This window comes from Fundulus heteroclitus, unplaced genomic scaffold (assembly GCF_011125445.2).
Source record: "Fundulus heteroclitus isolate FHET01 unplaced genomic scaffold, MU-UCD_Fhet_4.1 scaffold_50, whole genome shotgun sequence".
Lineage (NCBI taxonomy): Eukaryota > Metazoa > Chordata > Actinopteri > Cyprinodontiformes > Fundulidae > Fundulus > Fundulus heteroclitus.
Window position 1 is genome coordinate 1,787,750 of NW_023396923.1, and position 17,395 is coordinate 1,805,144.

Here is a 17,395-nt window from a genome sequence, read left to right on the forward strand (position 1 = left end):
GCCTGTCTCTGTCTCTGTGAAAACAATGTTCTGATGATGAGTTATAGTCAGATAAATATATCCACTTCTCAGCGATTCATTAATGCTTCAAAAGCTGTGGTCACCTTAAGATGCTTTTGCAGCTGTAACACATCCGTGTTCTCTCTCCTCAGCAGTTAATAACATGAAACCAAAAGCGACAGGGTTCTGGCCGAAGTTTCTGTACAATCAATGAGACAGCGTGTGATAAAAGCATCAGCATTAAGGCTTTGTGCCGTGCGGCTGCTGCTGATGCCCATGATCTGCTCCCTGGAAGATACCCTTTGTCTCTGCCATTACAATCAAGTGTGAAAATAGAGAGCGCCTTTTTCTTACACCATCAGTTAGAGAAACGAGGAGTCAGACGGAAATCCAAAAATCAACTCTAAATGAGGTACACTTAAGCAAAATCTGTCACCTTTGAATTCCAGTCCTCATTTTTATTGTTTTTTTATTTAGAGCTTGATGTCAGGAAAACCATTTTCAATGGGGACTCCAATTTTACTGATGCCCCGCTTTATATTTATACTTGAGGAATTATCTCATACATTCCCCTTCCCACCAGATGCAACCTGGCAACCTCCCAGTAACTGAGCGACAGTGCTGATGTCAAGTGAGCAGCGACAGCTGCAAACTATTGCCATTAAATGTTTCTCCCCTTCCGGCCTGAGTTTTTAAAACACAACAACAACTCTTGACCTTGCCTGCGACATTCATTGTCGCACAGTGCCTTATGTGTGAATCATTTTTTTAAAATACAGAAAGAGATGGAGAGAGCTGTCCATGGAGCTGAAATGAGAGCGCTGCTCCTGGCCTAGTACGTTACTATGGCTACAGCTGTCTGTATCCCTAAAATAACCACACACACACACACACACACACACACACACACACACACACACACACACACACACACACACACACACACACACACACACACACACACACACACACACGAAAGCACAAACACCTTATTACAAAAAGAGAGAGAAAAATAGCAATCTGGTTCTGACAGCCTGGCAATCAGACAAAGATGGAGAGATTTCTGTTTTGTTGCCACTGCACTTAAAATCGTCCAGTGAAAGAATAAGGGGAGAGGAAGCGTCTCTGAGCACTCGGCAACAAGTCTTCAACTGATGATTACCTCGTCCTCAGTAAGTGAGGCAGCATTGGAGGAATCTTTAGAATCTGCGCAGTGTTTGAACTGTTTAGAAGCAGTAGAGCTTTCTGAGCTATCTAAAATTTTAGCTTCATCTAAACCTTCTACCTGTATGTTAGACCCAATCCCAACCAAGTTGTTTAAGGACATATTCCCTTTGATCAGTGGCACTATTTTAGACATGATTAATCTATCCTTAGTAAATGGATATGTACCACAGGTTTTGAAAGTAGCTGTTATTAAACCTTTACTTAAGAAACCTTCTCTTGATCAAGATGAGTTAGTAAATTACAGACCTATATCTAATCTTCTTTTCTTATCTAAAATTCTTGAGAAAGTAGTTGCTAATCAACTTTGTGAACATTTACAAAGTAATGACCTACTTGAGGAGTTTCAGTCAGGCTTCAGAGCTCATCATAGCACTGAAACAGCTCTGGTGAAGGTCACTAATGATATTCTCATGGCCTCAGATAATGGACTTGTGTCTATACTTGTCCTGTTAGATCTCAGTGCTGCGTTTGATACAGTTGATCACAATATTCTCCTACAAAGACTTGAACATACTGTAGGGATTAAGGGGAAAGCATTAGGCTGGTTTAAATCTTATCTGTCAGACAGATTCCAATTTGTTCATGTTAATAATAAATCTTCCTCAAACTCTAGGGTCACCTGTGGAGTACCACAGGGTTCAGTCCTTGGACCTAATTCTCTTTACTATATATATGCTTCCGATAGGCAAAATTATCAGACAGCATGGGATTAATTTCCACTGTTATGCTGATGATACTCAGCTATATTTATCCATAAATCCTGATGAATCCAATCAATTACTTCGACTGCAGTCATGTCTTGATGACATCAAAAGCTGGATGACTTTAAATTTCCTGCATCTAAATTCTGACAAGACCGAAGTTTTAATCTTTGGGCCAGAGTCCTCAAAAAATAAACTTCTTAACCAATCACTTAATCTGGGTGGCATTAACCTGGCCTCTGGTAATAAAGTAAAAAATCTTGGTGTTATTTTTGACCAAGACATGTCATTTAAATCCCATATTAAACAGGTTTCCAGAGTTTCCTTTTTTCACCTCCGGAATATCGCCAAAACTAGAAACATTCTGTCCAGGAGTGATGCTGAAAAACTGGTCCATGCATTTGTTACTTCAAGGCTGGACTATTGTAATTCTTTACTATCAGGAATTCCACAAAATGCAGTTCAAAGCCTTCAGCTGATCCAAAATGCTGCAGCAAGAGTTCTGATGAAAATCAACAAGAGGGATCATATTTCTCCAATTTTAGCTTCCCTTCATTGGCTTCCTGTTAAATCAAGAATAGAATTTAAAATTCTTGTTCTAACGTATAAAGCCCTTCATAATCAAACTCCATCATATATCAGAGCTCTGATTACCCCGTATGTTCCTAACAGAGCACTTCGCTCTCAGACTGCAGGTCTGCTGGTGGTTCCTAGAGTCTCTAAAAGTAGAATGGGAGGCAGATCCTTTAGCTATCAGGCTCCTCTCCTGTGGAACCAACTCCCAGTTTTGGTCCGTGAGGCAGACACCCTGTCTACTTTTAAGACTAGGCTTAAAACTTTTCTTTTTGACAAAAATTATAACTAGTGACTCATGTTACTCTCAGCTACCTTTATAGTTTTACTGCTATAGGCTTAGGTTACTGGAGTATATCAGGATCTAATTTTCTCACTATATTGAGTTCTACTGTTCTTCAATTATGCATTATGTGTTGTCATTTCTGCTTTAACTTTCTGTTCTCTCTCTTATCTTCATAGTAGGTACACCTGGTCTGGCGTTCTGTTAACTGTGACATCATCCAGAGAAGACGGCTCACCCGCTACTACCATCTAATGTAGAACAGATTACTAGATCAATGTGTGCTTCTGTGCTTTTTTGTTTCTCTTGTTGTGTCTCTGTTCTGTCTTCTGTAACCCCAGTCGGTCGAGGCAGATGACCATTCATACTGAGCCCGGTTCTGCCGGAGGTTTTTTTTTTTCCCGTTAATGGGTGGTTTTTCTTCCCACTGTCGCTTCATGCTTGCTCAGTATGAGGGATTGCAGCAAAGCCATGTACAATGCAGATGACTCTTCCTGTGGCTCTACGGTTCCCCAGGAGTGAATGCTGCTTGTCGGGACTTTGATGCAATCAACTGGTTTCCTTATATAGGACATTTTTGACCAATCTGTATAATCTGACCCAATCTGTATAATATGATTGAACTTGACTTTGTAAAGTGCCTTGAGATGACATGTTTCATGATTTGGCGCTATATAAATAAAATTGAATTGAATTGAATTGAATTGAATGTCTCCCTTTGCCTTGCCTTGCATACAGTAAAACCTTAACCAAGATCTGAATGCTTGGATACATTTCTCCAATAAAATATCTATATCCCTTAACTTTTCACATTTGGTTACAGCTAAAAACATCAATGTATTTATTTTGGATTTTGTGTGATAAACCAAAACAAAATAAAGCAGAACTGGGAAAGGAAAGCAAAATTATGTCTGATTGAAAAGATCTGAAAAGTGTGGCACGCATTTGAATTCCACTTTTAGATACTCCCAAATAACATCCAGCAAAAAAACTACCTTTAGAAGTGGCAAAGTAAGTAAACAGAGCCCACTTGAGTTTATAGCATGGCATATATTTGTAATCAAACCCCTCAAAACCTGTGTTGAACCGCATTTCGCTGCATTTGCTCTTGCCAGTCATGTTTAAGGCTGTTGTCCTGCTGGAATGCAAATCTTCCCTTCAGTATTGAGTCTTTGCTGCCTGTAACAGGTTTTCTTCTAGGATTTATGGTTTTACTCAACCCATCTTTTCATCAATTGAAAAGGTGGGTTAAATAGGTTCCCTGTCACTGCTAAAGAAAAGTATCAGCAACATGTTGCTGCCAACACTGTTTCATCATATGCATGGTATGTTCTGGATAATGTGCATTGGGAGCACCTTTTCCTTCATGTTTTCTGTCTACCCTACATGATTTGCGTTAAATTATAGACAGGAGTTTCTATGTTGTGTTGTTGGTACCCCTCCTTAAAGGCCCAATGCATGAAGAGTTATTTACATTTACATCAACAGATTTCCCCACCTGAAATGAAGATGTCTGCAGCTCCTCCACAGTTAACATGGAGCATTTGTTGCTTCTCTTAGTAATCCTGACCTCTCCCTGCTGGGAGGTGGTCAGGTGGTCATTTTTCAGTATGCTTGCAGTTGTGTTACACTGTACCCAACAACAGATAACAGACTGAACAGTTATCTGCAAAATGTTCAAAACTAGAGCTAGCCCTTTATAAAACTATGGGGGTGTGAATACTTCAGCAAGGCATTGTATATTTCATGTTTTTTTGTTCTAGTGCTTCAAGAAAAAACCGAGAAGTGGGTTTTTCCTGTGCATTGTGCTTTCAGACTGGGTTTGTCACTGAATGACACACATAACAATTTGCACAGTGGGAAGCAGAGCTTTCATAGAGCCACTTAGCATATGTGTAGCACCAAAATACACTTTGCATCAACTGAAAGTGAAGCCAAGGGAGCACGAGGGTTGCCACAAATGTCCCTGCAGCAAAGCTCAACACTAACTCAGAGTGAGCTGTCTTGTGTGGGAGAGGTGGGATAGGTAATGCTGTCCGTTTTTATGCTTGCAGATGCCATGTCTATTGTGAGATATACACGTAACCCCTGACTGCCATTTCTAAGCTGAAATCATGGGGTTGAACTCATGCTGCAAGGAGACAACCCATATTTCCATCTTATGTAGATACACAGTACCTTTCAAGAGTATTTATTCTTGTTTTTTTCTGTGTTCTGTTACATTCAAAAATGTAGTTTAAATGTTTTTCAACCATAATTAATGGGATGGATCCACACACAATAGTCTGTGGGTGATTTAAAATGAGAATTGTTCCTTCTCTTTTTTATTTCTGTTTGCTTTTTTCATTTCTTTATTTTTTTCTTTAATCCCTTTTATGTTAAGGTTTTCTCTTTTAACTTTGGTTTTTAATGCTTTATTCTTTTTCTCATGTTTTAAGCTTAAAGCTTTATGCTTTACTGTTGGTGGCTGCTGGGTTACTCCTGAACATCCAAACAAATATAATTTCATCTGCAGGGGACAGTTTGAGTCAGGACATTGAAACTGAGACAAAATTGGCACGATAAACCCAGACAGATCAAAACTAGTTTCTGAATGGATAAAGCTAGCTAAAATTAGTTTTTTAAAATACTGTAGCTCCAACCTAAACCCAGAATTGACTATGCTTAAAAGCAGGGTCTGTGCAGAGAAAGCCATAAAGTTAAAGGTGTTGAACAAATTGTGCCAAGAAGAGTGGTTAATTTTTCAGCCAGAATTAGCCAGGAGCTTTTGAGCTGCAAAAAGCTATTGCTCCAGGGACATTAATATTCAAATAATAATAATGTGGTGTATGTAAATAGTGGTAACCATAATTTTGACAGAAAATCTACAGTCAATTTAAAGTTACGCACATCCAAAGTTTCATTGTTTTATGATCATTTGAATGGCAAGAATCTATGAGATCCACGATCAGTATACTCTTTGGCACTTCCTCACACTGTAGTAATATTCGGCATTAATTAGCACACTACATGATAGCAGTTTTACAATCTGGAAAAACACAATTATTGTAAGATTTATCTTATTTTTTGAGAACACATTTTGAAGAAATTTGGGATAAAACTAATTTGGGATAAAACAATTCTTTACTTTATGCCAGTGTTTAGGAAAGTAAAGCTATTTATAAGTGAAAATATAGCAGAAATCAGAACTACAAATCTTTTCCACATACTGACTTCTGTTGGTTTTGGTTCATGCACCTCATAAATATTTCCGTTGAATTACTTTTCAATAACATGTCTTCCAGAGCCATGGTCCAATGGTGCCTGGTTCAGTCAGGTGTCCACTGCGCTCAGCGAATCCTCATCCATCCACAGTGATGCTTTGTGCCACCTGACCCGGGACTTCTCTGCCATCAGCCTGAAGCCCATGCCCTACAGCGCCCTGGACCCTGGGGGATATAAGGAGGAGAGCTGGGCTGAGGAATCCCAAAGTTTTCTGCAGGTAACAACAGAAACAACAGCCTGCATTTAAAGTGTTAGTGTTTATACTGTTTAGTGGAGACTGTAGGTCACTTAGAAAAATAGGAAACTTCTTAAGCTGAGGTAATGATGAAACATTCCTTTGTTTGCAATGAGTTATATTGCATTGCAGCATTTAATAAGACAGCATGATGTGTCACTATAAAGACTGGAGATACCACACACACACACACACACACACACACACACATATATATATATACATGGACCGCGGAACCGGTAGGGCCGGTAGGGCCGCGGCCCTACCTAATTTTGATGATCAAGTCCTCCCCCGCGCTTGTCGGCCGCGCTTGTCTCTTCACCCCCCCACTCCGCGAAAAGCGTGTCTCTCCCCGCAGCGCGCCCCCCCCCCCCCCCCCCCGCTCGGCCGCGTTTGTCCTACAACCACCCCCCCCCCCCCCCCCCCCCCCCGCTCGGCCGCGTTTGTCCTACAACCCCCCCCCGCTCGGCCGCGTTTGTCCTACAATCCCCCCCCCCGCTCGGCCGCGTTTGTCCTACAACCCCCCCCCCCGCTCGGCCCGACCAATGTGAAATGCGTTCCGCGGTCCATGTATATATATATATATATATATATATATATATATATATATATATATATATATATATATATATATATATATATATATATAACGTTTGGTACATTTCCATGCAGCACAAGAATGAGGCATCTTCTCTGATCGACGTTCACTACAACAGAACTTAACTTCTTTCTGCCACATACAATATGGCGGAGACGTTGACGTACGAACCCGAACCCGCGCCCGACAAGGCGTCTACGTATGTGATGTCTATGGGTATCACAGCCAATTACATCACAGAGCTATGAAGGCTGGCATTTCTGCACGCTGCAAAAAAAAAAAAAAAAAAAAGAAAAGAAAAAAAAAAGAAAAGAAAACATACCCACATCTTCCTCCATTTGAACTCGGAGTAGGGAGCGTAACAGTGAAAGTGATGGTTGCAGTGAAGTTTCTCCTGTTATTGGTGCTGTTTTATCACAGAAAAGCAAATCACGAGTTTTGGCAATCAGCTCTCAGCGCTAAAGCAACCCGACAGAGTGAGACAGGGCATTTCTTGCAGCGTAGAGCACAGTCGGTGCGCAGGCAGCCTCCGCATCACCCAGTTGGGTAGAAGAGTGCGCGGAGCAGCGTGCGATAAAGCGCATAGTACCTGACAGGTCTCTCTAAAAGCAATGAGCGCTGAAGCAGAGGCGATGCAGCTCCTGTTGGACGGAATAACTGGACCGAATTCTGATGATTAATGGGAGCAATGAGGAAAACTGTGGGGATGATGACCCCTGTTGCGTATTATTTCGAAACCCGGCAACTTTCAATCCCGCTCTGCATCTTCTCTGTCTCCCACTCTGTGTGTGTTTGAAGCGCAACAGCATGCAGGTCTCCCCGAGCGAGGACAAGATCCCGGTAAGTACTCATTCTGTTGATGTTGAGGTTGTTCCTGTTTTATTTTTTTAGTACAAATAGAAACTCTAGTTTTAATCTGTCCGATTTCATTTTTGGTGACCTTGTAGACTTCACAGTTATCCTTTTAATAGTGTAAGTCATCTTTTTATACATAGTGTTCATATTTTTATTCAGTGCTCACGACTAAGAACCCCCCCCCCAAAAAAAAAAAAAACAAACAAAAAAACAAGCAAAAATAAAACAACAAATGCAGTAATCCGTTTAACCATATATAAATAATTAAAAAGTCCATAGTTGTATTTAGTAGGAATAGCCTACTCTACTTGTTTTACTTGATGTAATACTGTCTGGTGACTCAGTGTCTGTGTAACCTAAATAAATAGTGAGATGATTAGAAACATTTATTCCAAATATTAATAATATAGAATTAAGAGTAAACATAAAAGCAATGGATGGCGTTCTTTGACATGCTCCGATCCAGGATTTTGGAGTTCACATACAATGGTAATATCCAAATAAAAATGTCAGTATATTAATACTAATTTTGGACCTAGAACATTTTTACTTTCATATTTCTATGGTTTATTTATTTATTTGTTTGTTTAGAGATTGTGTGCTGGCATTCTAAGTTTATTAAAAACAAATAACATGAATAGAGTAACAGGTAGTGAAATGAGTATGGCACAGACAGTCAAACAGAAGAATCCAGCAATGAGCAACAACAACCAATGAACTGAAATACTGAGGGAAGATTGGAGAATGACATTGCCTACAGGTGAGTTAATCAGTGGATAATGTGGTACAGCAGAGACAGAAGGAAAGTAGGAGAACTGTGGGATGCAGACTAATTTACAAGAACTGAGCTGAACAAAAAAAAAAAAAAAAACCACTAAACCACAGAGAAAAGACAGAGGTCTGAAATAAATGAATGTAATTTTATAAAGAACAGAACAGATGAATAACCTAATAAACTAAACATAAAGGAAATTAACTAACAGGGCAATGCATTTATAGCAAAAATGTATACAAACAATAGCAGAATACAGTAAATGAGAAACAAGGAAATGCCGAAAAGAAACCAAAACCCAAATGCTTTTTCAAACATTTTTTAACAACTTAAATCAGCAATTAACACAGTTAACCAATATTAGCAGAGTTAGCATCATAAGCATGGTGGACTCTATCGACAGTAGTTATGTGTATTTGTTATATTGTGATTATTACTATATTGTGTCACAGTTTTTCAAAATTCTTTATGCTTTATGGCAGATGAGGTTAAAACTAAAACTAAATGAAATAGTAACTGTCTGTATTCCAGTTCACTTTGTGGTTGTTGCTAAAGCTCCTTGTTTCTTCTCTGTAGTGCGCCGTAGTTTTATATTCAATATATATTACCTTTGTAAATTTATAATACGTGCAGCACCTTACACGTGTGCAACATCCACCTTGTGTTTTCTCCCATTTAACATGGACAATTTCAGAAGAAGGTGATGCGTCACAGTTGAGTGCTCACTCTGCAGCAGTTCAACATGACCTCCAAGATCTGAGGAGAGTATTATGTCTGGATCAGATGATGCCCGTCTCTAAACCATAATGTTATTTTCTGTTGTCATTCATTTACTAGAGCTTTTCTCTTAAAAAACGTGGATGGGACACCTAATTTTTGTACCTGCTAATATTATTAATGTTATTAATTGTAAGACAAAATCAAATATTCCAATTTTATTACAGACCACTTACTACTTACACTATGATATAGTAAAACAGAAGAAATCCTGTTGGGGGCCACTGTGGGGCCCTCTGTCAGCCTCAAGGGACCCTCCCACTCCCCTAGAGGGCTCCTTAAGCTTTGGGTAAGACAAACATCTGTGCCTCATAGGCTTTCATGGCAACGGCTAGATCAATCCAAATGGGAGTCTTCTCAGAAGTCTGCTTTACATATTTCCAAAAAATAGGAACAAAGGCGTCAAACAAACAAAGTCCTCAGGGAAATTTCCAGGAGCTCAATTAAGGTGGCAACGTGCATCCTGCAGAGATAGCAGTTTCTTGCTCCGTGGCTATAGCTGTTTAAATGTAATTAAAAATAGTATTGATTTTAAAGTTTAAAGACTCTGCTACACAGGAAAAGTGTACATGGGACCAAAACATCTTCTCTTGACTTTCAGCATTCACTCCTCCTGGATGAGCATCGGGGCCACATTGGACAGTTGCCATGATTGTGTTGATTTTGCAATAATCCCTCATAGCAAGCATGCATGGAGCGACAGTGGGAGAGAAACAGGGTAAACTACCGAAAAGCAGGGCCAGCTCTATCATCTATTGGAGAAGGTGAAGTTGTTGACATCAGTAGCTCGGCAGTTGCCCCTCTCCATCACAGTGTCACACTTAAATATATCAGAAGGCCAGAGTTAGCATCTCTGAAGAGAAAAGAGAGAGCGAGAGAGAGAGAGAGAGAGAGAGAGAGAGACAGAGAGAGATAGATAGATAGAGAGAGCATAAACTAAAATTAAAAGCAGGCAGAAAGTGGCCAGCCAACTTTACCATAACCACTCAGTGGGATGTCAATCACTTCAAGCATTTAGCATGCCGAATTGAGTGAATATGCATCCGTGCAGACTGACGGATGCAGGGCGGTAGCATGAAATTAAATAATGTCATTATTGCATCGTTATTGCAACATCTACAGAAACGTTGTTTCAATGCTCACACCACAGAAGTTTTATTACATTTTCAGAATATCATGGCATCCTACTTTTGGCGGATCACATTATGTGATCTGAGGTATCAAATCTGTAGAAAGGGGATTTAGAATGTTACCTTTTCAAAGCTGCCCATACCATAAAACAGAAAGCATTGCAGCGATAAACTGTTTATTTACACAAATTAGAGCGGAAGTTTTTGCTGTACAGCATACATTTTTATGAACATTTCAAACCATATGAGTGTTTTAGATAGGGTTAGGCGATATGGCCTGAAATCAATATTGTGATATATTGAGCCTTGATAACGATAAACCGACGACAACACTACTAGGGACAGGAGCATAGCCTTTATCTATAAAACAACATTTTCTTTTGTTTTTTTAATACTGAAAATACCGACATGGACAAAATTACTTCAGTTAATGTAAATTTTGGTGTCTGTAAATCTTCGCTTTATCGGCCAGGCCTAATATTGGAACACATGTTTCACCTGCACGTTGCTATTTACGTAATCCTCTTATGCAAATATTATGTTAGTTTAAAGATGTACACAATATTGATTGGATAAACTGCTATAACATTTGGGAGATTGGAGTTGTTTCAAGATCGAACAAAGTTCTTCCTGTTGCTCAGACCAGCCTTTTAACTTCAGTGAAACTAATCTAGACATTTACAATATAAAGAAGCTAAGCTAGTTACTTAGAGCAGGTAAAATATTGACTGCTCCTAACCTTACAACAGAACCCCACACCTAAAAAGAAAATCAAAATTATCCATTTAGCTTCAAGAACGTAGAGTTTTAAAGGACCAAACAGCATCTTGCGTAATGCTAGTCAGATTGCAGTTTTCTCCATTTTCCTGCCTTTTTGTTGAATTGATAATCATTCTGTAATCTACCAACCCAGCATTGATTACTCTTCATTTTAGTCCTGTCCAAGTGCTAGGTAGAAATCCTTACATCAGGTTAGAGTCTGTAAAGCTTTACCTCTTGCTGCTTCCATATGTAGTCTCCCTCTAAACTTTCCCTGTCTAAATAAAGACTAAAGCAAGCAAAGGTGAACTAACTGCCCACTCTGCTCCTGAAGGTCCTCACTCCATTGTTTTTGAGGATCTGCCAAAAGCCACTTGTGTCTGCCTGTGGTGACATAGCATCGAATGTTTAAGTTTGTTAAGTTATTACATAACTTCTCTGAAGCCTAAAGGTGTGGTTTATTGATACCCTGTGTTTTGACTAAAAGCTGAAATAATTGGAATTTTTGAAAGGTTACTATTGTTACAGGTTTTACTGAAGCCCTGATGGATATTTTCACAGGTTGTAGGAGCACCTTCAAGCCCCGAGGCCAGCGGTGATGGCCTATACTTCTGTGATGGCCAGCGGAAAGTGGACTATGTTCTGGTTTTTCATCAACGTCGGCACGGCTCTCTGCGATCTCCTGCTATGGGCTCAGTTGCACAGGACCAGCTCTCCATCGTTTCAAATGGCAATTTTCCTCCACCAGCAGGCTCTGACGCCGCAGCCGGACCAGGGGGCAGCCTTCGGAGGGAGGAGGCGGCAAGTGCTGGGGAGGTGTTTATGGAGCTTGGAATCGCGAGAGGGGGCGAGCCGTTGGAGGCCGCCGATCATGAGATGCACCTGATCAGACAGGAGTTTGAGGCCAACCTGTTGGAGGCAGGTCTTGAAGTTGAGAGAGACAGTGAGGTGGGTGACCGGCTAATGTATATATTTTGTTTCTAAGGTCCTCTTGGGAAGATTTTTGTTGTTGTGTTGACACTCCAGTCCCACACCAAATACCATTCCTGCAGCACTGACCAGAACATATTCTATTTAACTTAGCCCAAGCCAGCCATATTTATCTCTACAGAATGTATTGTAATACAGTTGGGTGACTCAGCATTAGGCAATCACTTCATCACAGCACCTACATAATTAATGGTGATGTCAATACTACTATTGCTTTAAGCAATAAAATCCTTAAAAGACAAAACTCAAATCTTAAATGTACTTGAAAGATTAGTTTATATTTTATGAAGCAAGGTTATAAGGATTTGTTATCAGCAAAGATCAGCTGATCCATTAACTCATCTGGTAAGGGGGATTGATACAGTACAATATACATCTGACTAACTTCCACAACTTCCACCACTTAAAAGATTTATTTAGTCTGTCCATAACTTCAAGCTGATTTGACATCTTGTATAGGTAAGTAAGCTGTCAACTTTTTAGAACCTCCCTTTAGAAAAATCCAAAGCAAGCCTCTCAGGTGGGTAGAGGAACGTATCAGTTCCTGAGGGCTGAACTGGGATATTTCCCTACATGCTTTACAGTTTGTATGAGGTTCTTTTCCTAAAATTTAGAATAGAGTTTGGGTTACAAAAACATGTCCTGTATTCTAGTATCCATGTAATTGAAGTTTAGACAAACTGCCCAGATAGTATTCTTCCACAAGTCCTTCTCCTTAACCAGTTTCTTTCAGGTAGACATCAAGCTGGCCTTGATGTTTTTTGTAAAGAGCAAAAATGTTGCACATGTTGACTTCCCACGGAAGTCAACATGTGCAGCCTCTTTGTGTATGTAGAGGCATTTCCTTTAATGGAAACAGTTGCAGGAGACTTTCTGTAGGTTAGTGTTAGTGACCTCTTTTGAAATGCCCCTCTGTGTGGATGTTGTGTGTAAAGTCGGTGCAGGGCAGTCAAACTTTTTTTACAGTAGCAGGCCACACACTATCAGGTAGGAGGGTGCACTTTTGAAAAATAGAGTCTCCCTGATGTATTTTGGAAGCTTTCAAGACAGGTGATTATTTAAACAATAGAGTCAGATTGCATGTTTCAAATTGAATAAAAGGCAAAAAAAGAAGTGAATGATCAATTCTTCAAAAACAACCTTTGTTTTTTTAATTATTATTCTTAAAACATTATTTTTTCACATGATGTTATCATCATGTTTTAACAAGGTAAGATAATCTCCATTTGCATAAAATTTGTTTAATTTGAATTACTAGCACCACATAAATAAGATCAGATTAGGTGAGGTCTAGTCATCTTATTATGATTATTCACAGTTCTGTTCTAAAAACGATCGTAACATGTCTTCACAAACAAAGTCAAATTTTTATGATAAAAATACAGGGTTGGAATTTGAAATTGAATTTACATGTTGAATTTATTTCAGTCATATCGCTCTTTCAAAATCTCTTATCTCAGTTTAATTTCACCTGCACTCATCACACACGATATCATATCATTGGCGAGGATTCTAGAGACAAACACAAAATGCATCCCCTGAAAAACTTTGATAATTTGCTGCTGTAATATTATATTATATGTAATATTATAGATTTTTCAGAATAAAAAGCTAACAGATGTGCATAATCAAAAAATATCAGAAATACAATTATAGAGCATTCAGTATTGTAAGAAAGCCCACAGTGTTTCTGGATAAATACATTATTGTATGAGTTAAGTTCTATTCCGTTTTATGCCTCTTTCCTTGTAAGATTGAAATGTCCCATGCTCCTGAATGCACCATAGCTTTCTGACTCTTCCGAATGCATCACAGTAGTCTATGAACGCTGTGCTGTGTAGATGCACCTTTGATCTTCCGCTTAAGACAAAGCTTTGCAGTTTCAAAACTCAAAGGCTTATTTTATCACAGTTTATTTTTGTGTGTGAATGACAAGAGAGCACAACAAATAAATCAGCTGCACCCCGGATAAAAACTTTGGATTTAATGTTGTTCATTACACCCGTGATTTTGTAAATGAATCTGCCAAATAACAGTTTTTTCCCCCCACAAGAGGTATATTAAAATGTTTTGATATCATTAATTTAAGAACAAGTAACTGCGTTGGTCAAATTTTAATCCGTTTTCTTCGTCGATATTCAGTTGTACAGAGCGAGGAGCGCTCCCGTGACAGGGGATGCATTACTCTGCAGGCATGCACTTTTCGGCATAACACCGGTCTGTGTTTTGATCGGAAAAGTAGCATCTCGGTTGGAACAAGGAACCCAATCACTCGTTAATGTTGCTCTCAGTGAAGTCAGATGCAAAGGTGATTTTTGGGATGTATAATCGGGGAAATGTAGGCAGCGGCAAGAGCTGCTATAGATGGTGATTTGCCGCGTTGACCGACTACTTTTGAATGCCCTGTCGGTGCCTTTGAAACAGGGGACCTGGGTTTGTGTCTTGGTTAAGTCAGGAAATGCTTCTGGCATAAAAACCCTCCCTGTGTCTGTGTTCAAGTTGTAATGACTAGGTGAGAAGGCCCTGAATAAGGAAGCAGCTGAAAAGACTCAGTGACTACTTTTAGCACCTTGGTGCCTGCTTTCATGGTGAACTTGTTTTAACAGACAGAACTAGACATGTTGGTAATTTTTTTAAAGTCCTCCTCTTGAGCTCTTTGAATCTCACCACAGTGTTCACTTTCACTTGAGTAGCACACCAAACCAAATGTCTTTAAGGTTTAAGCAGGGCAAATATCCTATATAATACATATTCGTATTTGTCCGTCCGTCCGTCCGTTTTCTTCCGCTTATCCGGAGTCGGGTCGGGTGGGTAGCAGCTTCAGTAGGGAGGCCCAGGCGTCCCTCTCCCAGCCCCTTGGGCCAGCTCCTCCGGGGAATCCTAAGGCGTTCCAAGGCCTGCCAAGAGACATAGTCCCTCCAGCCTGTCCTGGGTCTTCCCCTGGGCATCCTCCCGGTGGGACGTGCCTGGAACACCTCACCAGGGAGGCATCCAGGAGGCATCCTAAGCAGATGCACGAGCCACAGGTCCAGGGTCCTCTCCTCTCTGGTAGGGCAGCTTACATACTGTTTGAAGGATGGCAGAACTTTGTTCATGGTGACATGGTTGAAGTCTCCCGACATGATGATGAGGACATGGGGTCGTTGAGTCTCAAGTTTGGAGATGGTGGTGTGTATGATGCTGCAGGCAGATGTTGGGTTTGCAGAGGGAGGGATTTACAGGACAGCAGCGATGACATGTGGGATCTCTCTGGGCAGATGGTATGGACGGAGCCCAACGGCCAGCAGTTCAACATCTGGGCTACAGAGCTTTTCTTTAATGGTGATGTGACCCGGGTAACACCATCTGCTGTTTACTAGAATGGCAAGCCCCCCTCCTTTCTGCTTACCACTCTTAGTATCTCGGTTGGCCCGGACAGTGTGAAAGCCGTCCATGGAGACAATCTGGTCCGTGATGTTCTTGTGCGGCCATGTCTTGGTGAAACACATCGGACTGCACTCCCGGTACTCCGGTTGGCTCTGCGTCAGCTCCGTTAGCTCGTCCATCTTGTTGCTAAGGGACCGTACGTTTCCTATAACAACAGAGGGGAGACACCGCTTAAATCTTCTCCTTTCAATTAGCCCGTCTCGTCTCAATCCTCCTTTCATTCCCCGATGTTGCTTTCCTCCTCTGCAACCTCGGTGCGTTTTCCTCCTAAGTTCCAGTGGTATTCCAGCTGGTCTGGCCACCACGCCGGCTGGCATTAGTGCGATCAGCGTTCTCCGGAGTAAACAAAGGCAGCGTGTCCCGGTGGGAGTGGCATGATAAAAACAACACAAAAAAGCATGAAAACTTTCTGAAAATGACCTAGTTAGAGAGGACAAAACTTCAGAGTTACAGTAAAAAAAAACAAGAGCTAACAAAATAAATAAAAGTTAAAAAAGCCAACACAAGGCTGGAGCCCCTCCCTGGGCTGCCACCTTACCGTGGTGGAGGGGTTTGAGTGTCCCAATGATCATAGGAGCTATGTCAGGGGCTTTAAGCCCCTTGTAGGGTCACCCAAGGCAGACAGGTCCTAGGTGAGCAACCCGAAAAGCCCCTTGTGATGATTAACATAAATAGATTTTGTGTTCCCTCACCCAGACGCGGGTCACCGGGGCCCCACTCTGGAGCTAGTCCTGGAGGTGGGGCACGTTGGCATGCACCTGGGCTCAGCCCGAAGAGGTGACATGGGACAGTCACCTTGAGAAGGGTTGGACAGTCTTCCACTCTGGAGTTGCCCCGGGTGAGAGGCACCGAGCTGGGGTGGGCATACTTGTTGCCCCTCATCTCGGTGCCTACACATTGGGGTTCACCCCTGTGAACGAGAGGGTGGCCTCCCTTCGCATTCGTGTGGGGGGACGGGTTCGGGCTGTTTGTGCTTATGCGCCAAACAGCAGTTTAAATTACCCACCCTTTTTCGAGTCCTTGGAGGGGGTACTGGAGAGTGCCCCTTCTGGGGACTCCCTCGTTTTGCTGGGGGACTTCAACGCTCACGTGGGCAATGACAGTGGGACCTGGAGGGGCGTGGTTGGGAGGAACGGCCCACCTGATCTGAACTCGAGTGGTGTTCTGTTGTTGGACTTCTGTGCTCGTCATAGATTGTCCATTACGAACACCATGTTCAAGCATAAGGGTGTCCACATGTGCTCTTTGAACACGCTGCTGGACACCAGCGGTGAAGGAAGCCATCAAGCTGAAGAAGGAGTCCTACCAGGCTTTATTGACCTGTGGGACTCCGGAAGCAGCTGATGTGTATCGGCAGTTGAAGCGGCAGGCGGCTTGGCTGGTTGCCTAGGCAAAATCTCGAGAGTGGGAAGAGTTCGGAGAGGCCATGGAAAAATACTTCCGTATGGCTTCGAAGCGATTCTGGTCCACTATCTGGCATCTCAGGAGGGGGAAGCAGTGCAGTACCAACACTGTTTATAGTGGGGGTGGTATGCTGCTGACCTCGACTCAGGACGTGGTGCGTCGATGGGCGTAATACTTCGAAGACCTCCTTAATCCCACCAACACGTCTTCCATTGTGGAAGCAGAGCCTGAGGACTCTGGGTTCTCCCATCTCTGGTGCTGAGGTTGCCGAGGTTGTTAAAAAGGATGAGATTCGCCCTGAGTACCTTAAGGCTCTGGATGTTGTGGGGCTGTGTTGGTTAACGCGGCTCTGCAGCATTGCAGAGATCGGGGGCAGTACCCTGGATTGGCAGACTGGGGTG

General features: G+C 41.6%; 1 protein-coding gene across 9 annotated transcripts in view; it reads left to right on the plus strand.

Moving 5' to 3' along the window:
• Positions 1 to 17,395, plus strand: part of ano2b (anoctamin 2b) — a 213,782-nt gene that overhangs the window by 16,406 nt on the left and 179,981 nt on the right. For 5 of the 9 annotated variants that reach the window (XM_036132396.1, XM_036132395.1, XM_036132388.1 and 2 more), the window contains exons 2-4: positions 6,069 to 6,265; positions 7,680 to 7,721; positions 11,736 to 12,122. In XM_036132396.1, coding sequence (XP_035988289.1) covers positions 6,069 to 6,265; positions 7,680 to 7,721; positions 11,736 to 12,122 — 626 coding nt within the window. Of the gene's footprint in view, positions 1 to 6,068; positions 6,266 to 7,679; positions 7,722 to 9,913; positions 10,050 to 11,735; positions 12,123 to 17,395 lie in introns of those variants that run through there. The other 4 variants (XM_036132389.1, XM_036132392.1, XM_036132393.1 and 1 more) reach the window with 3 other exon arrangements.